At 53.2% G+C, this 27,074-nt stretch overlaps 3 protein-coding genes across 3 annotated transcripts; 2 read left to right on the top strand and 1 right to left on the bottom strand.

Annotated features, from left to right (window-relative positions):
• Nucleotides 1-17,258: 17,258 nt before the first annotated feature.
• LOC125113741 (keratin-associated protein 10-12-like) lies at nt 17,259-18,319 on the top strand. The gene has a single exon (XM_047756610.1). It carries the CDS (start codon nt 17,308-17,310, stop codon nt 18,043-18,045), a length of 738 nt encoding a protein of 245 aa, XP_047612566.1. The 5' UTR covers nt 17,259-17,307; the 3' UTR covers nt 18,046-18,319.
• Nucleotides 18,320-21,238: 2,919 nt separating this feature from the next.
• On the bottom strand, nt 21,239-21,634 carry LOC125113747 (keratin-associated protein 12-1-like). Its single transcript, XM_047756623.1, has one exon. It carries the CDS (start codon nt 21,497-21,499, stop codon nt 21,239-21,241), a length of 261 nt encoding a protein of 86 aa, XP_047612579.1. The 5' UTR covers nt 21,500-21,634.
• Nucleotides 21,635-23,669: 2,035 nt separating this feature from the next.
• On the top strand, nt 23,670-24,299 carry LOC125113754 (keratin-associated protein 12-2-like). Its single transcript, XM_047756635.1, has one exon. It carries the CDS (start codon nt 23,709-23,711, stop codon nt 24,003-24,005), a length of 297 nt encoding a protein of 98 aa, XP_047612591.1. The 5' UTR covers nt 23,670-23,708; the 3' UTR covers nt 24,006-24,299.
• Nucleotides 24,300-27,074: the final 2,775 nt, after the last annotated feature.

The following is a 27,074-nucleotide window of genomic DNA, read 5'->3' on the forward strand; positions in this document are numbered from 1 at the left end:
CTTGGTCTCGCTCAGCAGGTTAAGGATCTGGCATTGCTGTGAGCTGTGGTGTAGGTTGCGGTTCGGGTCTGGTATGGCTGTGGCTGGGGCGGAGGTTGGCAGCAACAGCTCCAATTAGACCCCTGAGAACCTCCCTCTGCTGTGGGTGTAGCCCTAAAATGAAATTGCATAACACACATTAAGGGGCTTAAGCTGCGGTGGTTACATCCTGGGTGGGGAGCGGAGGCCGCCTGGCAAGAGGCTCATGGAAACGTTCTCCAGTAATGAGAATGTCCTGTTTGGGGGGGTTTTGGCCTTACGTGTGGCACTCAGAAGTTCCCGGGCCAGGCATCAAGCCGGTGCCACGGCAGTGACCCGAGCCACAGCAGTGACAATGCCAGATCCTTAACAGCTAGGCTGCCAGGGAACTCTGAGAATGTCCAGTTTTTGACAGGGGTGTGGGCTGCCAGCGTCAGACAGGTGTCCACATGCGTGGTGCAGGCACACTGACAAAAAGCAGTGGACCTGCAACCTGAGCCCAGAATTTGATGTGGATGGAGACTGATGATACCACACACACACACACCACGCATGCACACAACCCCCAAGGGAGAGTACGGAAGAGTTTATTCCTTACACAATTGAGGTGTCTGGGCAGGACCAAAATGTCTTGAGAGAACAGAGGGAGGAGACCAGCCAGGTTTTTTTTTTTCTCTTCCAGTTTTATTGAGATGCAGTGGACACACACACGTCTCTGTCCAGGTTTGATGATTTGACTCGCATCGTCATGAAATGGTCATCACAGTAAATAGGGAACATCCATCATCTCACGTGGATACAAAAGGAAAGACATAGAAAAAAGGTTTTTTCCTTGTGATGAGAGCGCGAAGGATTTACTCTTTTAACAACTGCCATTTGAGTTCCCTGGTGGCTCAGTGGGGTGAGGATCTGGTGGTGGTGCTGCTGTGGCACCGTTTGGATCCTTGGCCTGGGAACTTTCACATGCCAAGGGTACGGTCAAAAAAACCCACTTCCACATGTAAAGTACAGCAGCGTTAATTATAATTATAGTTACTTTGCTGTGCCTCACAGCCCTAGCACTTAGTGATCTTGTAACGGGGAGTTCGTACCTTCTTTCTTTCTTTCATCCAGTTCCCCGCCCTCCAGTCCCCACCAAAGTGACCACAAATCAGATCTCTTTTTCTATTTTTTTTTTAGGGCCACAGGAACAGCATATAGAAGTTTCCAGGCTAGGGGTCAAATGGAGCTAGAGCTGCTGGCCTGGACCACAGCCATGCTGGATCTAAGCTGAATCTGATCTACACCACAGCTCATTGCAACACCGGATCCTTAATCCACTGAGGGAGGCCAGAGATCAAACCCACATCCTCATGGATACTAGCTGGGTTTGTTTTCACTGAGCCACAACGGGAACTCCCTGTTGGCTGACTTCGAAGTATAATTGACCTACAGCCCTATGTTAATTCCCGTGACACAACCTAGTAATTTGCTATTTCTGTACATTTCAAAATGATCACTGGGTCTAGTTCCGATCTTCTACGATACCAAGAGATGACTTTGCTACTGACTGCATTCCCCACGCTGTGCCTTTCATTCCTGTGACTCATTTATTTTGTAAGTGGACTTTTGTTCCTCTTAAGCATCGTCATCGATTTCTTTCCCTCCCCTGCCCCCTCCCCTCTGGCAACCACCTGTTCATTCTCTGTATCTGTATCTCTGCAGTTTAGAGTCCAGGTAAAGGTCCTGATCAACACGAGCGCTTTGGGGTGGATGCAGATGGAAATGATGCCCACTTGTATCCACACCTTTGGCCGTGTGATTTTGTGGCACTGGCCATTAAGCGGTGGGGTCGATTTCTCCACCCCCGCAACCTGGGTGAGTGAAGGGACCCACTCTGGACATTATCAGAATGTGGCCTCCGCCCCCAGAGGCCCTACATCCTTTCCCTTTCCCTTTCGGAAGCCAGCCCCACTGCCGGGAGGCTGAGCCCGGGCTAGCCGGCTGGGTGATGAATGTACTTGGCCCAGCACTCCAGCCAACAGCCAGCCAACCTCCAGGAGCAGAATCAGCATTTTGCTGGACTGTAGCTTACCAGAGACACACGAGGGGACCCTCAGGGGACAGCAGAACCGTACAGATGACCCCAGACTAAGTTTTGACCAGTGCAGTCTACAGCTGAGTAAATAACTCAGACACTAAGAACTGGGGAGGGTTGTCAGGAAGAAATAACTAACTGATACAGTCACGTTAAGTAGACATGTTAACGTATCTGTCTCTAGTGTTATAATATTCCTTATCTGGTGCCACAATCAATGATATTTCCTTGACATGTACTTTATTTCTGAGTTTACAAGACCCATCCTTCCAAATCCATGGCGTAGCATATGTAATTAGAAAAATCTCTGTGTGTGGTCAGACCTGGATGCAAGTCCTGGCTCCACGGTGCATTAACTGAGTGGGACATGCCTGAAATCTGTGGGGTCAGAGCCAAAGTACAGACAGAGGCACAGGGGAGTTCCCATGGTGGCTCCACAGGTTAAGAACCCAACTAGTATCCGTGAGGATGCGGGTTTGATCCCTGGCCTCACTCAGTAGGTTAAAGAATCCAACGTTGCCACAAGTTGCGACATGGCTTACAGACGTGGTTTGGATCTGGCGTGGCTGTGGCTGTGGTGCAGGCCAGTGGCTGGAGCTCTGATTTGACCCCTAGCCTGGGAACTTCCATATGCCGAAGGTTTAGCCCTAAAAAGAAAAAAAAAAAGCAGAAAACAAAAAATGGAGACACAGGTTATAGGCTGGCCCCTTGACTCTCCACCCCACCACCCCCTGCTCCCTGGCCATAAAGTCCTGCTCACAAGCCAGGGGGCGTGGAGTTGTGTCAGCGCCTCTGAAGCCATGAGCTGACACTTAGGAGGAAGCTGTCTGTGACTTCAGGGGAATCAGTCTAGGATGCTGCCAACAGACCAAGTTAGGAGGGGTGCCCCACTTCAACAAGGTTTCATTTTGTTTATTTATTTTATCATTTATTTATATATATATTTTTTCTACTGTACAGCATGGTGACCCAGTTACACATACATGTATACATTCTTTTTTCTCACATTTCCTGTTCCATCACAACTGACTAGACAGAGTTCCCAGTGCTACAAGCTTTCATTTTTTTTTTTTTTGTCTTTTTGCCATTTCTTGGGCCCCTCCTGCGGCATATGGAGGCTCCCAGGCTAGGGGTTGAATCGGAGCTGTAGCCACCGGCCTATGCCAGAGCCACAGCAACGCAGGATCTGAGCCGCGTCTGCAACCTACACCACAGCTCACGGCAACGCAGGATCATTCACCCGGTGAGCAAGGGCAGGGATCGAACCCGCAACCTCACGGTTCCCAGTTGGATTCGTTATCCACTGAGACACAATGGGAACTCCTACAAGGTTTCATTTTAAAAGCCAGAGGTTGGAGGGCTGTGAGAGATGGGAAGCTGGGATTCCCTTTGAGGGCATGGGGCTTTGGAGCTTGAACCAAAGCAGCATCTAACCCAGCAGGAAGGCGGCGTGGTTGGAGCTGGCAGTCCCTCAGGAGAAGGTGAGGAAGGTCCACGTGACCCTTTGCCAAGGACTCTGGCTAAGGGCATGGCCCATTGCTTGGTTTCTGGAATCCGCGGCGTGGAGCGTGTGAACGGGCTCAGAGAAAGGCCAGGGCTGGTCGCAGCCGGAGCAGGAGTGAGGCTGGGCGAAGGTGAGGGAGTCGGGCGGGAGCCTTTGGGTCCGCTGCGGAGAAGGAGAAGGAGGTGCTTGAAGCAACCTTTCCGCATGCTGCGGAGTGGTGCATCCTTGCGCCGAGGTCCTAAAGGGTTAAAACAGCGTTTTCCTTTTTGCCTTTTACTGATCCTCATCTCCCTGGCTTTCTCTGAAGACCACCTCTTGCGAAGACGGACTTCACAGAAGGAGCAGGGAGGTTCCGTTTTGGAGTTTGCACATTATCCCGACCCCCCTGGATGTCACGCCAGGATCCGGCTGCACCGTATGTTGCAAGACCTCAGCCACCGCCGCGGAGGAACTGGCCGGGAAGCGTCAGGTGTACCGGGTGAAGGGGGTGATGGGAAATTCACTGGGATGGTCTGGGAAGAGGAGAGGGCAGCTTGGATCTGGGCCGGGGTTGAGGGAGGCTGGGGTGACCGGCTGTGGGTGGGAGGGACAGGAAGCAGCCCAGGGCGGCGCGGAGATTCCACCTGGAGCAGGTGGCGCTTCATTCACTACAATGACAAAAAAGAGAAAGAGGTTTGGGGGGACGTGGAGCCCCATTCTGGATCCACAGTGGCTGCCGTGATGCCCGGGAGCAGACGGGGGCCTTGGAGAGACACAGGCCCAGCCTGGGGATTCGGACTTTTCAGCAGACACAGAAACCCCCAAACACCAGGCAGAACTCAGCAGCCCTGGGGAGGGGGGTGGGGGTGGGGTCTCCTAGGAACCATGGGCAATGTGGGAGTGCCCACCCCCATGCATTCACCTCCTACACAGAGAACGAAGGTTGCCTGGAAAAGAGGGAGAGGAAATGAGACCAGCGCCATCCCACTGGCACAGGTTCTCCTTGGGGACGGGCAGACGGCCCCTGCCGTTCCCATGCGTTATCTAAATTTCCTGATGAAACTGGTAAATGTACTGTTTGCCGTTTCCTTTCCTTTAGAAAAAAGTCTTCAGTACATCAGTATATATGTTTTAATAGCTTATGTTACTGTAGTACTCAAAACCTTATTTATTTATTTATTTATTTTTGTCTTTTTAGGGCTGCACCTGCAGCATATGGAGGTTCCCAGGCTAGGGGTCCAATCAGAGCCTACGCCAGAGCCACAGCAATGCCAGATCCGAGCCGTGTCTGCGACACAGCTCATGGCAACTTCAGATCCTTAACCCACTGAGCGAGGCCAGGGATTGAACCCACACCCTCATGGTTCCTAGTAGGATTCGTTTCCGCTGCGCCACGACAGGAACTCTTAGTATTCAGAAATTTAACAATTCCTTTATTTCATACTGTAAGGAGTCACTTATTTCAAAAAAAAAAAAAAAGATGCTAAGACACATCTGCTCTTCTGAGGCCCCCTGGAATGGTGGCTGGACACTGGCAGGGACTTTGTGCCCCACATTCGCTTCCGGTCTGTCATCCAGGAACGAGGCCTGACGCATGGTTTGCAGGATGGATGAACAGAGGCCAATGTTGGCCTGTTCACGGTCGGTTGGTCCCTCTAGAGGAAGCAGAAGCAGTGGGGTGTGGGTTGCGGGGATGTGACTGCGAGAGCCGGCGGCTCCCTGCTCCTTCTGCCTGAGGTTCCGGATACTGGGCTGGGTCATGATTTCCGCTGTCAGGGTGATTCGTTCAGGAAACTCAACTTACGTGGTGATCAGATTTTGGGGGGGCGGGTAGGTCAAGGATTTTTGCCTGTCCTGCGTCAGGTCCAAGGTGGCTTTGTCCTACTCTAACCACCAGCCGCGAGCCATCCCAACAACTTAGGGGTTGTTAGGTTTGTCCCCATGGGTGCCGGGGGTTCCAGATTCCTCAGGGCAGACCCACGGGCGGTCTGGGCTTTGGGAACCCTGGCCAAAAGCAGCACCTCCACATCCTAGACAGGGGTAACAGAGACTAGTGCCTGGAAGAAGAGGAGTTGGGGTGACGGGGAGTCCTCTTTCAGGGCCAGGCGGAGGGCGGCAGGTGGGAGAGGGAGGGAGAGGAGGGACCCTCCCAGGCAGGAGGAAAGGCAGGGAGGAGGCCAGCCTCCATTTCTTTATCTGTGCAGTGGGCTCCTGACTGCGCCCCTGGCTCCCCACTGCATGGAAGCCCTGGTCCCCTCCCTTCCCAGTGAGTCATCCAGGTGCAACCAGACTCAACACCCCTGGGAGAGACCAGATGGGGGGCGGGGGGAGCCGACCGTGCAAACGCACTCTGCCTCCCACGATGAGTCAGGGAGTCTCTGGCTGGACGTTGCCCCGGGGACCGGTCAGCTTCCTCCACACCCTGTGGGCCGGTGCTAACCCGGGCCCTTCCGAGAGGCGGGCATTGCATTACAGCTCACGAGGACTTTAGATCAAAGCCAAACCTCATGTCTCACTGTAAGAGGAGCTGCCCAAGCCTCTGACGTTGGAGGGAGGAGCTGTCCCCGTGCCCGGCACCGCCCAGCCCACTTGGGATACAGCCAGGATCCATCTCGGATAGCGAAGCTTAGGGAGTCAGGGAGCTGACGTCCTGCCCCGCTAGGCCCTCCAATCCCTCATCTGGAATCATCAGGGAACAGCACCTCCCACCCCACCCCACCCACCTGAGGCTGGAGGGTGCTAGGCAGGATGACAGAAGGAGAGGCAGCAGCCGCGAAAGAGGGCGACCAGCCAGGCTGGAGTGGTGCCCGGTCCATGGAAGAACACCCCCAGCCCGTCTCTGTGTCTCTGTTTCTGCCTGTCTCTCTGTCTCTCTCTGTCTGTCTCTCTGTCTCTGTCTCTGTCTCTCTCTTTCTCTGCATTTACGATGGTGACCAGAGAGGGCGCTCTGCTGGAGGAGGAGCACAAGGAGCCAAACCACCCAAACGCAGAGCTGCACTGGGCAGGCTGCCTGAGATCCAGCAGCCCTGTGTGTACTTTCAGGGCAGGGACGAGGCTGTGGGACACCCGCCCGTGACTTCCCCTGGGCAGGCCACAAAGCTCTGCCTCTGTTGACTGCCCGTTGATCTTGTTCCGAGGGTTTAAAGGCTTACGGACCCCCACAGCTTTCGAAGATAAAAGCAGAGCCCAGGAAGGGCGCACAGGTAGTAGGAAGCTGGGCTGTGGCTGGACCCCAGGGCTCACAGCCCCCCAGAGGGCCACCGGGGCTGTGGCTGGACCTCGGGGCTCACCCCAGAGAGTCACCCGTCTGTCGGTGAGGAACACAAGGACCCTGTGTCCCCCTCCACCCCCATAACAGCCAATTCCCCAGCCAAGAGCAGCACCTCCACGGTCCTGAAGTCTTTCTAGGTCGGAGGTGTGTTCCCGGCCGTTCCCAAGGGACCCATACGTCCCAGGAAGTGGGCCAGGTTTGGATCCACACAGAGGATGGAGGGGCCAGAAGCCAGAGATGAGGAGATGGAGGCAGGACAGTGAGGCTCTGAGCCAGCAACCCCGGGGGGCGGGGGGCGGGGCGCAGGGGGTGGGCTTTGAGGTGTCAGAAGCGGGAGGGGCTGGGTGCCTGGGTCCAGGGGTGCTCACCGCAGGAGCACCTGAGCAGGAGTCGGCGACAGGCTCATTTGGGTGCAGAGATCCTGGGCCACCACCCAAAGATGCTGCCAAGTCATCAACGGGCCCCCTCCCAGCCCCCACCCCACGGAGGCCCAGAGCTGAGCCCGGGGTGGTTAGATTCAGACCCAGAAGAACCGTGAGTCCTTCTTCCAGGGTGTTCTGTCCCTGTCACCAGCTCATGTTTCAGGTTCTGTTTGCTCGACCTGGGTCCTCCACTGTCCCCAGAGTCTGAGCTCAGGGCCTGTCATCCTGCCAACAATGCTGGGACAGGGAGCCCGTATCCCAGGCATGTCCAAGCAGTGAGTGCCTCTCCTGTGTGCCAAGCAGAGGAAGCCCCGTCTCCCGGCCACACAGGAGCTGCCGGGTTGTGCCCTGGGTGTGCCGTGGGCTCTGCGGCTGAGGGCCCTCGTCCCCGCAGGAGCAGGAGTTCGAGGAGCATCTGGCAGGAGAGCCTGCAAAAGGGACCACCCACCAGCGGAAACAGACAACAGTTTCCCGTGGGGCTCTGGCCACACGCGGGACCTGCCTGGGGAACGCGTGCGGGTGTGGACTGGGGACCAGGGTGGGGGTGGGGGGGGCTGCTGAGATCAGTGAAAGCCTTGCTTTTCCTCTTGGTCCAGGGTGAGGGGCAGGGGGAGGGTGGGAACTGTGACACCCCTGTGGCCTGTGTGAGCTCCCAGGGCAGTGCCGGTGAGTCACCAGGGCTGTGTCAATATTTGCCATTTGTTTGTTGTAAGTTTTCAGCAATCCTGGGCTCTGGTTGACATGTCATGGGTAGAAGTGGGTCAGAGAAGCTGGGTCCAGAATGCTGATGCTGGGAGCGGTGTGGCTTCTCCACGGATGGTGGTGAAACCAGAGCACCCGCCTGAAAACAGCGAGAAGCCACATGAAGCGGATTGGGAACAGTGAATACCAAGTGGGGGGCCCCAGGGGGTCACAACCTGCCCTGAGACCCTCTTCCCCATCAAGGCCTCTCCCACTCCAAAGACACCCCATCTCTTGTCTTCATGTCATGCACACTGTCCTGTATCTCTTGGTTCCCAGCACCCACAATTTTTCAGTCTGTCTGGACAGAATCTCGTTTTGCCCAAACACCCCAGGGTTGGGCATTCTCAATTCTCTAAGGCTACAATTGTCTCAACATTCCTGAAAGAGTGGGAGATTCTAGCAGTAAGACCCTTGGCAAACTACAAAGAGAACAGGGCCTGCGGGTGCCTGCCAGCCCCTCCCCACGTGAATTTACTGCTTCTTAAAACACAGACCTCACCCCTGGGGAGAGACTCCGGTTTCCTCACTTACCCACTGGGCAGACACCATTCGTTGCCATTCCAAGGTCCATTTCCCACGTTCTAACTAACAGGACCCTAATTATGTCCAAGCAAGTACCAGGCCCAGCTAAGAGTCCTCGTCTCTTCAGACGCACTTGAAGCTAATGCTGGGCCCGTGACACGTCTGGCACATAAGACACCAGTAGAAATTGTTTGGGGCTTCTTAGAAATCTTATACTTCCCTGAAACAGGAACCACCCTTGCTTCTCCCACTGAACCGCAGAAGCAATGCCTGGAGCTGCAGCAGCCACCTTAGAATCATGAGGTGGTGGTCTGGGAATGAAAGCCAATGTCAAGAGCAGAGAGATGGAAAGATCAAGGGTCCCTGGTGGCACTGCTGGGCCACCGCCCAAATGTGGGCCCTCCGGGTGACTCCTTATAACGTGAGACAAGTGCAGGATTAAACCTGGGTTAGTCGAGTCTGTTATTTGCAGGGAAATGCTCCTGGGATGGATCTGTGTTTATACCAAGGCTTTGTAATGAGATCAGAATGGGCCTGGGCTGAGGTCAGGAGGGCATTTTGGCCAGTCACAGGTGTGCTGTTGCCAATTAAAGACACAGGAGACAACCAGTGACAGGCCACCCGGACAAGGGTCCCCTACTTCATTGTGTGTGGCCAGGTTCTGCCTGTCCCCAGAGCCCCACATGATGACAGTAAAACTTGTGCTTCTCTGAACCTCAGTTTTTGTTTGATTTTCTTTTGTTTCTACTGTAAATTAGGGTTCCTTCCTGATCTGTCTTTCTCTGTGCCTGGTTGAGGGCGCCAAGGTTGCCAGGAGATGGAGGCAGAAAGGGCAGAGAGATACTTCCACTGGAAAACCTTTCTGGAGTTCCCGTTGTGGCTCAGTGGGTTAAGAACCTGCCATGGGGTCCATGAGGATATAGGTTAGATCCCTGGCTTTGCTCAGTGGGTTCAGGATCCGGCGTTGCCATCAGCTGTGGTGTAGGTCACAGATGTGGCTTGGATCCCACATGGCTGTGGCTGCGGTGTAGGCTGGCAGCTGCAGCTCCAATTTGACCCTTAGCCTGGGAACCTCCATATGCCTCAAGTGTGGCTGTAAAAAGACCAAAAAAAAAAAAAAAAGAAAAAAAGAAAACTTTCCTGACTCTGGTAAGATAATCCTGTATTGTTGGAGGTGGGGGCGGGAGGTATTTTCACATAAACAGAGCTGCTTTAGGAGAACACACAAGTATCCCTGGCGTTGGTATCAATTCAGCACCTGAACCCAAATATTTACATTCCAGGTGAATGAGTCTTGTCCCATGTCTGCTGGGTCAGTTCAGGTAGCAGCCACATGGGGACGAAGGCCCTGCTTGGGATCCAGAAGGCTCCGGGTGCGAGGAGGCAGTCCCGTGAAGCCTTTGACCCTGCTTTCTTGGCTTTGAGTGCATCTGTCCTCATGGCCCTGGCTCTGCAAACGCTCGGCCTGGGGCCACACCCACCCGGGCCTGGGGCCACACCCACCTGGGCCTCAGGCCACGCCCACCTGGCTGCATTCCCCGAAATGACCGCACCGCGGAACACAGGTCCCTGGCCAGGTGGTGAGGCGCCCACCGCCTCCTTCAGGAAGAGCTGGTCCCGGCTTTCTAGAGGGCTGGCTGCCCAGAGAAACGCGAGCCCCCCACCCTGGCATCCCGAATTCCGACGTGGGAGGGCTCATCACCCCCCTCCTCGTACTTGTCCTCAATAGAATTCTTGTCTCTGTTATTCCAGCCGACACACCTCCTGCTCTTAGGACATTTGGGGGCGGGAGAGGGAGAGGAGAGGCTGGGCGCACACCCCTCCAAGGACGGAAGCCACGCCCACGCGCTCACTCTGAGCCAGGTCCGCTGCACCCCTGGGAATTCAGGGCCAGGCTGTTACCTTGACTGTCTGGTTCCAGGCATGGGGCTTTGCATAAGGGGCTCAGCGCTTGTTCCGCTGAGACCGTTCTTTCGGTTGGAAATAAGGACATGCATTTGGCTTTGAGGCACAGGGCTCTTCTTTTGCTTTTGAGCCCCAAGAGGATATAATTTAGGCATCTTCATTTTGCTTGAGTTTTTTAGATAATTCATATCACGAGGTATCTGATGTTCATCGTGGCCCCATTTGGGGCAAAGTACTAAAGGCCACACACACGCTTGCTCGTTCTACAGAGGCCGTGTTTTCTCAGGATCGTATCAGTAAGATGCTCTATTATTTATGTACGTCTAAGCAAAACTATCAGCTGCCAACTAAACTATGCTCCGCCATCATTTAGAAGACGACTCCCAGGGTTCGGAGACGTGAAAATGCAGCCTTGAGTTGATGACGTGTAGAAGCTATTTATCTTGACTTGATGCGCGCCATCGTATTACAGAGACTGGATTTATGGACCTGAAAGAAATCTGAAAGCCGAGACCGTCCATAATTATGAGCTGTGGTTTGGCACAGGTGACACACGTCGTGGGAATTCAGAGGGGAGACGTGCCAGCTGCCGCTGAGGATCGGGGAAGGATTTGAAAGGAAGGCGAAGGGATTTGAGGCTGAAGCGCGAAGCCCTGGCTGGAAGGAGGCCGAGAGGTGGCATCATGGAAAATCTTGGGAACTGAGGTGTGGGGAGGGGGTAGGGGCGGGGCGGGCAGGGGCATCCCAGCGAGCCGGTCAGACATGAGGAGAGGGTGCCTGCTCACCTGTGCACAGGGCTCATTACCCACTGTCCTGGCACACCCCTCACTTCCTGGAGGAGAGGCGGGTTCAGAAAGAGCTCCCAGGGGAGCCTGGGAAGGGGCTAGGACAACCAGATCAGGAAGCAGAAGGCCAGGTCCCAGCGTGGTCTCCCGGGGCACACATGCCTGGCACATCTCAGAGAAAGGACGCTGGAGGAGCACCTGTCAGCCTGGGCTGGGGGCCGGGGTGGACATAAATCCCCGGGCATTGCAGACTCGCTAGGACGAGCTGCATAGTGGCTCCTCCAAGGAGACCCAAAGGCAAGGGCTATTCCAAGCCAAGGCACGTGGAAGCCAGGATGTGCCCCAGCTTGGACAGTGAGGTCAGAGAGCACCTGAGCCCAGCCCCGGTGGAGCTGGCACAACAGGCATCCTTACCCCATGTACAGAGGAAGGCGACGGAGATTTCTAACGTGATCCTTCAGGGCACTAGAAACAGGCTCTCTGACTCTGAATAAAGCGTTTCATGCGTTTATCCAGTCAATGAACAACCACTTAATTTTTATCCATTCCATGAGCAATTACTTAATTTTCCCACTTATTTCTGCTACAGGCAATTGCTGAGAAAAGGATGTAATTGCACGGTAAAAAACAAAACGAAACAAAAAACCCTTGAAAAAAAAGGGAAGGAGGAGTTCCCACTGTGGTGCCATGGGATCAGCAACTTCCCTGGAGCACAGAGACACAGGTTCAATCCCTGACCCACCACAGTGGGTTAAGGATCTGAAGCTGCCACAACTGTGGCTCGGATCTGATCCCTGGCCTGGGAACTCCATATGCCTGGGGTAGCCAAAAAAAAAAAAAAACCATACATGCATGTGTACATAAAATGGGAAAGAGCCATCAGTGAGCTGTAGAAGTTTTTAACTATCTTTTTATTCCCTTTGTTCTTTAAAGTAGAAAGATGGTAGGTAGGCAGTTAGGTAGCTAGATAGATATATAATGATAGATAGATAGTAGAATGATAAAAAAAAATACATAAGGAAAGTATAAGACAAAAAAAGTTGGGAAAAAATATTTACAACTTGTACTACAGAAAATATGCTCTAGCACTAATATTTAAGAGCTGCCGAAAATCAGGGAAGAAAAAGTATTCAAATGGGCTGGAGATATGAACAGCAATTCACAGGAAAAGAAATGCAAATGGGCTTAAACCTACAAAAAGATGCTCAGCTCATATTACGAGAAAAGTACATATTCTCAAACCTGCAAAAGAGGCGTTCCTGTTGTGGCTCAGCGGTAACAAGCCTGACTAGTATGCATGATAATGCAGGGTTGATGCCTGGCCTCAGTGGGCTAAGGATTCTTACTTGCTGTGGCTGTGCTGTTCCCTAGCCTGGGAACTTCCATATGCCATGGGCGCAGCCCTAAAAAGACAAAAAAAAAAAAAAAAAGAAAGAAACACACACACAGAAAGTGCTATTTGTAGCTATCAGAATGACAAAAGAGTCAAAAGCTTAATCATGCTACTGTGCAAAACAGACATTCTCACATGCCACTTATGGGGGTGCAAAATGGAACACCCCCCAAATACAGAGGGGAATTTGCCAGGATCTGCCAAACTTGCATATTGAACCAGTGATAAACAATAAATAGTAAGATGCTACGAATTTATCCCAAAGATACACTGGCAAAATTAGTACATGGTATCTGTGCATTGCAGCACGATTCAGAATAGCAAAGGACAGGAGGAAAAACAATTTTTCGTCGATAAACTATGTCACATTCATATCTGGAGTTTTATGCAGGTGTAAAAAGGAGGAAGGGAGTTTCCTGGTGGCTCAACCGCTTAAGGACCTGGTGTTGTCACTGCTGTGGCTCAGGTTCGATACGTGGCCCAGAGAACTTCCGCATGCCATGGATGCAGCCAAAAAAAGAAAGAACGGAAGGAAAGAAGGAAGGAAGAGTAAGGGGGTTAAGATATACTGCCGTAGAGTGCTCTCTACGGGTAGCAGTAAGGAAACAAAGCAAGGTGCAGACCAGTGTGTATAATATGCTATTTTTTTTTGTAAGCAAGGGGAATAAACACACACAGGTTTTTGTTTCTATTAAAAAACAATTGACAGAACGTTGTAAATCAATTATACTTTAATTTTTAAAAAAAGTTTTAAAATAATGGAAAGAGGAGTTTCCCCGTGGCTTGGCAGGTTCAGGACCCAGCATTGTCACTGCAGTGGCTCAGGCAGCTGCTGTGGAGCAGGTTCAATCCCTGGCCCAGGAACATAGTGAGAAAGAAAGAAAGAAAGGAAGAAGAAAGGAAGGAAGAAAAAGAAAGGAAGAAAGAAAGAAAAGAAAGAAAGGAAGGGAAAGAAAAGGAAAGATAAACTAAAACTTAATAACCTCTACCCATAGGGGGAATTGAATAACACAACAGCAGGTGAAGGGGACTGGGATGAAAGCCAGGCTTGCAGGGAGGGGTGGGAGGTGGTTTTCAGAACACAGATTCCCACAGGGAAAGTCATGGGCAGCCAATCAGGTTACTGCACCAGCGATGGTGCTTGATCCATCTGGTGCTGACTTGTATGCAGTTATAAGAGTCAAGTATTAAGTATTCAGGAATTTTGCAAGCTGGTTAAAGCACTGGCAACTTTTTATTGGTGGTGACCGAGGACCGGCTGGGATCCAGGAACTGGACAAGGGGTCAGATTTTCTGTTGGGGCGATTGCCCTCCCCTTCCTCCTCAGCCAGCTTAGATTTGTGTTATTTTGGATTGAGTGGGGTTGTGTGTGTGTGTTTGTGTTTTTAGAGATTTTGAAGCGTATTTAAGTGATGTGCTGATAAATGGGCTTTCCCCAAAAGGTCATGATTTGCAGTGTTTGCCAATTTCCTTGATGAAAATGCTTTCGCCCCAGAAGGAAGAATCCTACGATGAAGACGCATGTGTGGACGAATAATTAGCCCAGTCCTTCCACCCCAGCACTGACTTAGGCGACAGTGAACCAGGGAAGCAGAATACCCGCCCCACCCCCAACCTTTCAGGGATAGTGGAGCACAGAGGTCAGCTTGGCGGGGACACCTGAAGTCCTGAGACAGCTTCCTGTCAACGCGGGAAGGAAGATGTGAGTGGTTGGCTACACTCAGCTCAGGGTGGGTCCCCTGGGCGCACAGACCAGCCTGATGGTCATGCTTGTATAATTGGGGATCATACAAGCCCTGGAGGTACAAGTGGAATGGCTGTTGTCCTTGGTGTTGCAAACACCCCCTACATTCAATTCACGTCTAGGCTTTGGAAGGAATTATCCTATTAAGAAAAGTGGAGGGGAAGCCTCTGCGACTGCTCTCCCCTCCCTCCCTCTCCCACCCAGAGGCAAGATAGTGACTCCAAATCAGCCTTGCAGCCTGGGAGCAAGGGCAGAAATCCGTGCTGCCTTAAAGACCTGCAGGATGGAGGAGTGGTTTTCATAGCATCCCCATTCACCAGAGCAGCCCCTGCAAAAGCCAGAAGGATCCTGGAAAGTGACCGTGGACTTAACTGCAAATTCAACAAGGGGTGGTTCCAGCCGCAGCTGCTGTGACAGATGTGGCATATTGGCTGGAGCAGCCTAACCCAGCATTCAGTGCATGGTCAGCAGATAAATCGGAGTTGATTAAAATTTTAAAATTCTGGAGTTCCCACTGTGGCACAACAGGATCAGTGGTGTCTCTGCAGCCCCAGGACGTAGCTTCAATCCCTCCCATCACAGTGGGTTAAAGGATCTGCTGCTGCTGAAACTGCAGCTCAGATCTTGTCCCTGGTGGGGGAACTCCATGTGCTATGGGGCAGCCAAAAAAGAAAAAAAAAATTCTATGTATTAAAGGACACTATCAAGAGAGTGAAAGGACAACGCATAGAATGAGGGGAAATATTTGCACATCATAATTCTGATAAGGATCTAGTATCCAGAATACGGAAAGAATGCCTCTAAGTCAACAGCAAAAAGACCAAAACTCGGGTTAAAATGGGCAATGCACTTTGATGGACATGTCTCCTAAGAAGATGCACAAAAAAACAGCTCACAAGCCCAGGAAAGGAAGCCCAAAGTCATTGGTCATCAGGGACACGCAAATCAAAGACGCCACTTCATAGCCACAAGGGTGGCTGTGATTTAAAACAAACAAACAGAAAGTAAGTGTGGATGAGGGTGGAAATGGAGATCCCGGCACCTTGGCGGCAGACACGTAAAATGGTGCAGCGGCTGTGGAAAAGGGGCTAGGGAGTCCCCATGAGCTTCACATAAGCGTTCCCTTGTAACCTGTCAGGTCCACTGTGGGTATATGCCCGAAAGACCTCAAAAGAGGATTCAAACAAAAGCTTGTACAAAAATGTTCATAGAGCATGACCCACATTAGCAAAAAGCCTAAAAGACCCGAATGTCCACTGAATGATGAATGCATAAATAAAACTTGCTCCATCACATGGTGGAATATCATTCAGCCATAAAAAAGGGATGAAAAGCTCATCCATGCTACAAAGTGGTTGAACCTCAAAAACATTAGAGTCTGACACAAAAGGCCACACATTGCGTGATTCCCTTTTTTTTTTTTGCTTTTTTTGGGGTGGGGTGGGGTGCACACGCAGCATATGGAGGTTCCCAGGCTAGGCGTCCAATCGGAGCTGTAGTTGCTGACCTACACCACAGCCACAGCAACTCGGGATCCCTACACCACAGCTCATGGTAATGTCGGATCCTTAACCCAATGAGCGAGGGCAGGGATCGAACCCACAACCTCATCATTCCTGATCGGATTCGTTTCTGCTGCACCAGGACGAGAACTGCTGAATTGAACACTTTGGTAAAAATGGTAAATTTTATTATTTATCATTTTACTGTTCACCTTTATATGATGTGATGCAAGTTTTTAAAAATATTCTTCTCCATTATGGTTTATTACAGAATCTTGAGTATAATCCCCTGGGCAATAAGTAGGACCCTGTTGTTTATCCATCTTCTATGTAACAGTTTGCATCTGCTAAACCCAAACTCCCATCTGCCCTCCTCCTTGGCAACTCCAGGTCTATTCTCTATGACTGTGAGTCTGTTTCTATTTCATAAATGATTGATTTGTGTCATATTTTAGTTTCCACATATGAGCAATATCATATGGCGTTTCTCTGTTTCTGATGATCTCTAGATCCATCCATGGTGCTGCAAATGGCATGGCTTCATTCTTTTTCATGGCTGAATAGTATTCCATTATATGTGTACCACGCCTTTTTTATCCTAAAATGATAAATTTTATATTATGTGTTATTTCTCTCTTTCTCTCTGTCCCCCTGTCTCTCTCACACCCACACCCACACCCACACCCACACACCTGCTAAGGGTTTCTAAGAGTGAGGCTCACCAGCTAAGCAGCACTGGGCATTACTAATGTTGTTAATCTTTGTCAATCTTACCGGTGGCACATTTAAGTTTTAATTTGAGAAACTTTATTAATGAGATCAAGTAGCTTTTCATATGTTTTTTGGAAATTTGAACGCATTGTGCATTTGATTCTTTTGTATTTTGTCCTGTTTTAGTTGTAAAGACTTTTACATTTTATATTGCAAATAATTTCTTGCAGCTTGATACCTTCGATTTGTGTACCAAAAGATCCCTTTGGGGTCCTCACTGAAATTACATCAGGGATGGATCCATCCGGGGCCCGTGGGGACTCCACAACCCTGAGTTTCTTACCCACAACTCTCTCGGGTCCCAGTGGCTAGTGGTTGGGAGTTTATCGCACGCCCAGCCCCTCCGTGGATGTGACCTTCCCTCGGCAGAAACTTGTATCGTGTGTTCTCCATGCATTTTCTGGAGCCAAACAAAGAACAGATAGGAAAACAGATTCTTGCAACATACAAATTTAATGAGTAAAATCTAATTGCAGAGAACACAGCAGCCCTAATGTGTGTCTCGTGCAACTAGCTCCAAACATCAACAAGGAAGGGAGCGCGTGGGAGCGTCCTGCTGGGGCAACAAGCACACCCAGGAGCGGTATAAAAGCCCCAGCCCCAGCACCTCACACACACACACTCACACTCATACACACTCACACACTCCTCCAGCCCCACTGCCCCCACCATGGCCGCCTCCAACCTGTCCGTCTGCTCCAGTGACCTGAGCTACGGCAGCCAGGTCTGCCTGCCTGGTTCCTGTGACTCCTGCACCAGCTCCTCCTGGCAGTGGGACGACTGTCCGGAGAGCTGCTGTGAGCCCCCCTGCTGCGCCCCCAGCAGCTGCGCCCCAGCGGCCTGCCTGACCCTCGTCTGCACCCCAGCGAGCTGTGTGTCCAACCCCTGCCTGTCAGGCTGCACCAGCTCCTGCACCACCTCCTGCTGCCAGCAGTCTAGCTGCCAGCCGTCCTGCTGCACCTCCTCCCCCTGCCAGCAGGACTGCTGTGTGTCCCTCTGCTGCACACCTGTGAGCTGCAAGATCGTGTGCTGTGAGGCCTCCCCCTGCTCAGACTCTTCCTACTGCCAGCCGTCCTGCTGCACCTCGTCCCCCTGCCAGCAGGCCTGCTGTGTGCCCGTCTGCTGCAGGTCTGTCTGTTGCACACCTGTGTGCTGCACACCGGCGTGCTGCGAGGCCTCCCCCTGCTCGGCCTCCTTGTGCTGCCAGCCCAGCCCCTGCCCCTCGTCCTGCTGCAGACCCTCGTCCTCCGTGTCCCTCCTCTGCCGGCCCGTGTGCCGCCCTGCCTGCTGCGTGCCCGTTTCCTCCTGCTGTGCCCCCGCCTCCTCCTGCCAGCCCAGCTGCCGCCGCCCGGCCTCCTGCGTGTCTCTGCTCTGCCGCCCCGCGTGCTCCCGCCCCGCCTGCTTCTGACCCGCTGGACCGTCTACCCCTCCAAGCTGCTGTCCGATCCTGAGCTCAAGCGTCCTCTCGGGAGTCCCTGGAGCCCCTCTGCTGGCACCAGGACCGCCCCACATCAGTGGACACACAGTGGCTGCCTAGAAGGGATCTGAACACACTCCACCCCCCACCCCAGCCTTCAGTGAGGGGGACTTCAAGGCCCCCGGGACCCCCCTCGGCAGAGTTGGTTGCTCGTATCCCATGTAACCAAGGTCAGCTGCTCTCATCAATAAAATATATGTGTCAGGAAATCCGGACCTGTGTCTACTTTGTCCTCCTCCCCCGAGCCCCTCGGTCACCCCAAATCTGGGCTGACAGCAGCTGGGCAATACAGACAGATTCTCAAATCCAAGTGGAAAGCAGCTGAGAGACCCCAGGACCTAAAAGCAGGGGCCATCTTCATGCTTCGCGGCCCTTCCTACCCCAGGGTCCACCCTGCCCGCAGTGGACAGCCCTCCAAGGCCGCACAGGAGGCAGGTGTGGGCAGGAGGCAGGTGTGGGTGCAGGAGGCAGGTGTGGGTACAGGAGGCAGGTGTGGGCAGGAGGCAGGTGTGGGTACAGGAGGCAGGTGTGGGCAGGAGGTAGGTGTGGGCACAGGAGGCAGGTGTGGGCAGGAGGCAGGTGTGGGTACAGGAGGCAGGTGTGGGCATAGGGGCCAGGTGTGGGCAGGAGGCAGGTGTGGGTACATTAGGCTTGGACCCCGAGTGCACCTCATGCCTCCTGCTCACACCCATCCCCTGCCCGTGCAGGTGAGAGGTGACTCGGGGACCAGCAGAACCCCTGTTGGGATCTGGGGGTCCAGGACTAGCACTGTTGGAGAGAGGTGCCCACACAGAGGAGGGGTGTCTGCGTTCAAGTTCCTGTGGGACCCAAGGTGGGGACGGGTCGGTTCAGACATCACTCGCTCTCCTCCAGGTTTCCAGGCCTGACTGAGGAGGCACAGAGCAAATAAGCCACCTGCTGAGCAAACCCTCTGGTTAGTGGGAGGATGAGCCCGCCGTCTCAGTGGACCGCCAGCACTAGAGTCAAGTGGACGGCAGGCAAACCAAGCAGGTCGGCATCCTTCACCCTTCTTGTGCCCCTGCTTCAGGAACAGATGATGCCGCCTGTAGGAGCAGGAGAGCAGGGGTGGCCAGGGAAGGTGGCACCAAGAACAGAAGGCACCTCCCAGGAGGTCCAGGAGCCCATAAGCCCTGCCCCCGCCCACCGACACCCCCAAGCCCTTAGCTCCACCTGGGGAAGAGGGGACAGCGCCAAACCCTAAGAGGATTTTTATTTCTATTTTATTTATTTATTTATTTATTTATTTATTTACTTTTAGGGCTGCACCTACAGCACATGGACATGCCCAGGCCAGGGGTCAAACCCCAACCTATACCACAGCCATGGCAACGCCAGATCCAAGCCGCCTCTGCGACCTTGACCCACGAAGCGAGGCCAGGGATTGAACCGGAAACCTCATGGATACTCGTTGGGTTCATTTTCACTGCGCCGCGACGGGAACTCCTTGGTGGACTTTCTTTAACACAAAGACCTAGGAACTCCCATCCTGGCGCAGTGGAAACGAATCCGCCTAGGAACCATGAGGTTGCGGGTTTGATCCCTGGCCTTGATCAGTGGGTTAAGGATCCAGCATTGCTGTGAGCTGTGGTGTAGGTTGCAGACGCGGCTCAGATCTGGCATTGCTGTGGCTGTGGCATAGGCCGGCAGCTAGAGCTCCTATTCAACCCTTAGCCTGGGAACTGCCATATGCCATGAATGCAGCCCTAAAAAGCAAAGCAAAACAAACAAACAAACAAAAAACCCAAAGAACTAAAAAGACGTGGAGAAGGTTCCACTTCACCCCAAGCCAAGAAAACTGAGGTCCAAGGATGCTGACCCATGTGGAAACCAGACCCTGCAACCCACAGCGACACCAAACTGGTCCCTTAGGAGGATGGGCGGATGCGCCCCTGCCCACCTCCCAGCCCAGGGACACCCAGACCCTCTGCTGGGTCCTGATGCGGCAGCGGTGTTGACGTGGACTGCATGGCCACACGCACAAGGCCACATGCGCCCCGCGGGAGGCCAAGCAGAAGGCAGGGTGAGTGCAGCGCTGGGGTGTCCTCGCGGGTCAGGCTGCAGTGGGGATGCAGAGGGAGAGAAGCAGAGAGCACAGCGTCTTTACTTTGGAGAGTTTATTTCAGACACATTTGTGACACAAGGATGATTCTCAATACTTGGAGGCCCTCCAGATCCTAGGCGAGCCCCCGTCACCGTGACACCCCTGTCCCCCTGGGACCAAGACGGGGACCATCCCCCCTTCAAACTGCGCAGCCCTCCCCTGGCTGGTGGACAGCGCTGGCAGCCCCCGCGGTGTCCAGGAGGGCAGCAGGGAGGCCAGGATGTGACATTAACTGGCCTGGAGACAGATGCTAATGGACAGGCTGGTGAGGAGGTTTGGTTGGAATGGAAGGATGGTGACAAAATGCCGGTGTAGTGGGTGCTCTGGAGAGTCTTTCTGCACCTTTCATCTTCGGGACCATGTGACATCACCGTGACAGCAGGGTCTGGATATGTGCCTTCCCCAGGATGGACTCCCTGACGGCTCCCCTTAGATTACTCCTTGCTTCCCAAGCAGCTGCCCCTGGCCCCCTGGTGTGCCAATGGCTTCCTTCTGCTGGGTGCGGCGCCTCCTCCGGGCACCCTGCCTCCATCGCCCGATGGCCTTGAGGGACCGGTGCTCACAGCACAGGGACTGAGCCGGCCCTTTCTGGGGTAGCCCCCTGGTTTCTGCTACCTGAATGGCCCCCTGGTGGCCTGGCCTTCTCTGCGGAAGGAGCTTTCCAGAGTCCTGCGGGACCACCCCTGGAGGGAGCAGCTTAGGGGGAGACAAGCATCACACACTGACATTTATTAGACCTTTGATGCTGGACCACGGAGCCTGAACGGCCCATGCCAGCCAGTGTGGGCGCCTTGTGGATGCCCTGGGCTGGGGTTAAGGGACCCTGTTGGGGTGGGGGGAGTCCCTCAGCCTGGCTAGCTGGGACTGAGCAGCCTTGCTGTGACACCTTCTAGACAGGTCTGGAAGGTGTGAAGGGGATGAGGTCTGGGCTACCTCATGGGACCTCAGAGAGCCAGCTGCTTCTGACCCCACACACAAGGGAGGGGTCCCGCTGGCCTGGGCTCAGCAGCAAGAAGGGACACCACAGGGGATGGTTCTGCAGACCAGGATGTGACAGGATGGCTGGCAGCAGCCAGAGGACTTGCAGGAAGGGGCCCCACACGCAAGGGACCTGCAACTCACAGGGAGGCCCATGGCTGGCTCGCAGCTCAAAGGCACGCAACAAATGGCCTGGCATGGGCTGGGCACCTGGCAGGACGCCTGGCAGGAGCTGGGCACATAGCAGGCTGGCTGGCAGCCAAAGGGCCAGGTGGTGTGGCACATGGTGGTGTGGGGCTGGGCTGGGTCAGGGCTGAGGATGGGGCTGGTCTGAGGCTCCTTCTCTGAGGTGGCCTATATACATGGGCTGTGGCCTCCAGGTGTCGAGGCTGGCTGGGTGACTTCCTTGTGGCTGCCTGTTGTCCCTCCTCCTCTCCCCCTCTGGGGGCCTCTTCCTGGAGTTTCTGGTTTAAGTGACTCTCTTCAGGAAGCTCCTTCTCTGCTGGAGGCTCACAGTGACCCAGTGGGCCTGAGGTTTCCAGAATCAGAGCCCGGGCTGGATGGGGAGGGGCCGTCAGGTGGGGAAGGAGGCCCCACACGGTGATTTTCAAGGTCCTTCCCAATTTTTTTTTTTAAATTTTTATTTTTTTGGCTTCACATACACAAGTTCTGGGACCGGGGCTCAAACCTGCACCACAGCAGTGATAACACCGGATCCTTAACCACTAGGCCACCAGGGAGCTCCAAGTTCCTCCCCAACTTGAAACACCCTGTGTCCATCCCCAATGAGCACAGTCACATTTGCCACACATCAGTGTCCCCCGTTTCAATTTGGAAAGTCAATGATCCAGAAGTTTCTCCCTTGGGTTGGGCTCCTCCCTGGGAGCTGTGGCCTAGTTATTGCTGCAGTCATGATGGGCTTCCAGCTTTGTGCCAGGGCTGAGCTAAGCATTTTACGTGGACTCTGGTAATGGATTGTCAGTCCTGCCACCGTTTGAGGGGCAAGTGACACCCCATTTGTGCAGATGTAGCGTCGGAAAGACTCCGAAGCATCCCGTTACACATGCAGGTTCTCACTGCTGCAAATGGAGACACAGTCACGGAGGCTGCTCCCTCTCACACTGGAATCTGCGTCTCTACATTGTGCCTAATGGTGCTGGGCCTGAACGGGGGTGGGGGGGCGGTCTGAGGGTCTTGGATCTGTAAGTTGTATTTTTTAAATCAAATTTGGGGATTTTCTCCATTATTTCTTCAAAAATTTCTTAGGGTTCAGAGTCATTCTCTTCTCCTGCTTAGGTTGAAATTACTTGCATCTTAGCTTTTCTGAGGGTCTCCTAGGCCCTCTTCGTTTTTTCCAAACCCAGTGTTCCTCTTCTGCAGATTGAGCACTTTCTACTGATGTGTCTTCAAGTTCACCGACTCTTTCTTCCATCAGCCCAGGGTGTGCTGCCTGGTTCCTCAGGCTCCAGGATCTGAATCTGTCCACCTGCATCCACCCTCCAGCACCCTAAGGTGTGGGATTTCTTGCTGCTCCTGGAACACACCTGTTTCTGCATCAGTGTCCACACACACACACACACACGCACAACACTCAGCTGCCCCTGACCCTGCACTGTACCCAGTGCTGGCTCAGCATCACCTCCCCACAGAGGCCCCCAGACCACCCACCCACGCCCCATTCCTTCTATCTGCTGAACCTGCTTCCCTTCAGGCCTCAGCCCCTCTGGAATTAATTCATGCACTAATCTTTCATTCACGCATTTATTCACTGCCCTGGAAGGTTGATGAGAGTGGGATGTTTCTATTGCCAGCTCACAGTATAATCTGCTGCATGGACAACTCAGTTCTTGTACAGATTATGATAAGTCAGGAGCTGGGAAAGTTTCTGTCAAGGGCAGCGTGAGGATCTCAGGTTTTGCAGTCACACAATCTCTCTCACAATAACTCAGCCTTATTGGAGAAAAATAGCCCGAGACAAACGAAATGCACAGGGCTGGCTGTGCCCCCAGAGAGCTTGATTTCCACACAGGCAGTGGGACAGATTCATCCCACAGATGGCAGTTTGCAGATTCCTGCTTTAATGTTTTCCTGCACAAGATAAAAACTCAGAACACATGATTGCCTCCAAGTCTTCATTGACAGCATGAGATAAAAAGGAGTGAAAATTTTATCCAGTCCTCCAAATCGATCCATGTGCAACAATGGCGTGGAGAAAAAAAATGTGAACACCAAAGAAACCCAAACCAGAACATCCTGTTGACAGAGGGGGAACCGGCCTCAAAGCCAAACTAATTGATGGTGGAGCACAGCACAGGAAAGTGCATCCTGGGATAATAAGATGTTGGGGATGCGTGGCGGCAACAGCCATGAGGAGGTCACCAGGTGTGCTTCTGCATTGCTGGGACACCCACGGCCCGAGTATAAAGGATGCCCTGGGAGGAAGCCTGCAGACATCACCACCCTCCTGCAGACTCCAGCCCTGCCCCACGCCACCATGAGCCACATCAGCTGCTCCTCAGGCTGCCAGACCACCTGCTGTGTGCCCAGCTCCTGCCAGCCATCCTCCTGCACATCCAGCTCCTGCCAGGCACCCTGTGTGCTCGTGAGCTGCGGGCCGGCTGTGTATGTGCCCGTGAGCTGCAAGCCCGCCGTGTGCGTGGCCCCCTCCTGCCAGTCCTCTGTGTGCCTGCCTGTGAGCTGCAAGCTGGTCATGTGGGTGGCCCCGTCCTGCCAGTCCTCTGGGTTCTGCCAGCACCCCCGCCCCAGCCTGGTCTGCACACCCCTCTCCTGAGGCACCCCTTCCTGCTTTTGACCACGAGCCTCCTCCCAGCTGCTCCCAGCACAGACGGTTCGCACCTGTGCCCCTCCCGGAGCTGGTCCCCAGCGGGCCTCCAGGTTCTGCAGGTGGCAGATGAAAAGCATCATCAACCAACCCTCCGAATTCAGGTGGAATGAGGCAGGATGATCTGGATCCTTCCCTGAACTGGTGCATCCCCTCGGGAAAGCCCTGGGTCCCGGGGTCCTTCTCTGTCCCCAACAGGAAACCACACCCGACCTGAGCTGAATAAATCGTGCTTTCTCCTCACAGCTTGTCCCTCCATTCTATCTTCACATAGTTTTGCAGTTTTCTTCTTGAAGATGTTTACAAATCAAAAGCACAGCAGACCCTCCTCCAAGAGCCCCCTTCTTGATGGCTCAGCTGAAGGCGGAGGGTCCTTGCTGGGCGGTGGGGTGGGAGGGTGTGTCCCCCTGTCTGCCACTCGAGAGTCACACTGTGGATGGGGAGGGACTTCCGTTCCCTCTGAGGGGGGATGGGAAACAGACCTGGACCCTGGGTCCCCCTGGTACCTAAAGGATGGCTACCCAGAAAAGACCAGAAACACTCACCCGAACCCACCACTCATCCAAGCAGAGTCCTGCCATCCCAGGAAGAAGAGGCAGGGAGTCTGAGACCCTCACCCCACCCCCCAAGCCCCAGGCACACAGGCCTGCCAAGGCTGACCTGAGCTCCTGCCTCCTGACTCCAGCCTGGCTGCCACAGCTGCCTGAGCAGCACCGGTCTCCACTGGGCAAAGGCAGACACGTGTCAAGTTCCCTTCCATGTGCCAGACATGCAGGGGCACCTGAAAACATAGGGCAGAGTGAAACCACTGTGTCCTCTGGCCCTGGTCCCAGGCACAAGGTGCTGACAGCTCCCCACAGGTGACCTGAAGTCACCGGTTTCCTAAATCTCCTCAAATAGTAACAAAAGGTCGAGGCAGTTGGAGTCAGACCTCCCCCCAAACGCTGATGACACGGCAGAAGAGATGGGTCCTGTGGGGCTGTGGCTCCGATTCGACCCCTAGCCTGGGAACTTCCATGTGCCATGGGTGTGGCCCTAAAAATCAAAAAAAAAGAGGGTGCTTCTTTGTAGAAGAATTCCAGCTCATAAATGTAGACGGACTAACAGACTTAGAGCATCCCCATCTTGCAAGGCCCGGGGATGTGGTCTCACCAAAGGAGTTAAAACTGCATTTCAGCCCCTCTGCCGATCTTCTCCTATTTTACAGAAAAATATAGGAGACGGAGGAATATTTTAAAGGACACCTAATCCAGACTGCAGAAAACATGCCGGGATAAATAACTGAAGTTCCTGAACAAATACATGCTGTAAAAATGGCTGTAAGTCAGAAGGGACCTAAGAGAAGTCTCACCAAAATGCTTTATGAGAGTCTTGTTTGGCTTCTGGTCTGAACAAACTAGCAATTTAGAGGTCTTTTTGTGGACAATCAGAATAAATTGAATAGACGAGGTAGTAGTTAACCACTGTTCATGGCTCAATATTTCAAACTCGTCTAAACGCTCAGAGTATATACATTACCGATGCATAAAAGATGCATCCGTCCCCACGCATGTCTCTTATACTGCATCAATTTGCATCTCTGGGTAAAACATCAAGGGATTCTTCCTGCGTCCACACACATAGACCTACCTGGTTCTTTTTCATGACCGAGTAGTATTTCATGACACAGCCATGCTGAAATAACCCTGTTCCTCTAGAAATAATTTTCATCTAGCCCCTTCTTTGGCTGCAGTTGCTATGACAATGTGGCCCTAAACACCCTTCACACATATGTCTGTACAGTCTTTTCTGTTGGGCTGATTCCCAGGAGAAAATATCCATTTTTTAAAGGCAAAGGAAATAGCCTAGAAAGACCACTGCCCAAGGCTGCAGTCGGTGCCTACCCAGCAGAGCTGGGTGGAGCCCAAGATCTGGTCTGGGTCTGTCTGTGTAAAAGCTGATCATATCTTCCCACCCCGCCTCCTGCTCTGGGGACTCTGAGAGGGTGACCGTCCAAGCCTCTGTTGAGGGCAGCTTCAGCTTCTCACCTGCCTGATGGCCGCTGCCAAAGTCTGAACCCTGCAGTCACTGATCTGGGGATCATGAAACCCCTGCCCCCGACGGTGGAGTGACATTTCTGAACTGGAATCCAGTAAATAGATGGAGCCTATGAGTGCCCAGTCAGGCTGTGCCCAGTGGTAACCAGGGGATGGCAGAGGATGAGACAGCAGGCACTGCAGAATTCCTCCAGGGACTACACTGGTAACACACACCGGCCGCACCCAGGGGCTCAAGTTCCCTTCCATTGAATCCAGGACCCCGGAGAAGAGAGGACAAGGATGCCTCTTGAGTGGGTGGCCCCGAGAGAGGCTCTCCGGTCTCGTCCCCTTCCAGGAGGCAGTGGGGCTGACCTGGAACAAGAAGGCTTCCTTTCTGGTATCTCCTCCAACCTGTTTTGTGCATCGCCAAGAAGGAGGGGTTGCCTAGCAACCGAGAGGCGCTTGACGTCCTTGGACTATTCTGTTCCACTCCTGTGACACTTAACTCTGGTTGATTATTAGCAGCTGGACGGGGGAGGCGACACCCTGCCTTAAAGAAAAAGCAGGTGCTGTAAAGTCAGCGAGGCTTTGGGAAGCTTTGGGAAGGGGTCTGGCCTGTAGGAGATTTTTCAAGGCTCAGAAAGAATCTTTCTTCCAGAACCTGCAGGATGCCTGGGGTGAGAGGACAATAGGTGCTAAGAGAAGTCTTTGAAATGTGAGCCGTTCCATTTGCTTTCTAATCTGCAGAGCTGCAAGGCAAATGCAATCTTTGCCGGCCTGCCTTGCTTGACTTTTATAGCCTTGATGCAAATAATATCCGCAGGGAACTATGATATTCCATTAATGGGCTTGCGGGTCTTTCCTATAAGAATGCGTTAATGATTTACATTTTAACTGAGGGTTACTGTTGACACAGTGCTAGCGAGACTTTTCAAAGAGCCATTGCTATTACCAGGTAAATAATCCTAGATAAACTTTGGCTTACCCGGAGACTCAGGTA

Source organism: Phacochoerus africanus, chromosome 1 (genome assembly GCF_016906955.1).
Source record: "Phacochoerus africanus isolate WHEZ1 chromosome 1, ROS_Pafr_v1, whole genome shotgun sequence".
Taxonomy (NCBI): Eukaryota; Metazoa; Chordata; class Mammalia; order Artiodactyla; family Suidae; genus Phacochoerus; species Phacochoerus africanus.

Excerpts from the sequence above, each read along its gene's own strand:
- LOC125113741 (XM_047756610.1), top strand. The coding sequence starts at position 17,308 with ATGGCCGCCTCCAACCTGTCCGTCTGCTCCAGTGACCTGAGCTACGGC.
- LOC125113747 (XM_047756623.1), bottom strand. The coding sequence starts at position 21,499 with ATGTGCCACACCACCTGGCCCTTTGGCTGCCAGCCAGCCTGCTATGTG.
- LOC125113754 (XM_047756635.1), top strand. The coding sequence starts at position 23,709 with ATGAGCCACATCAGCTGCTCCTCAGGCTGCCAGACCACCTGCTGTGTG.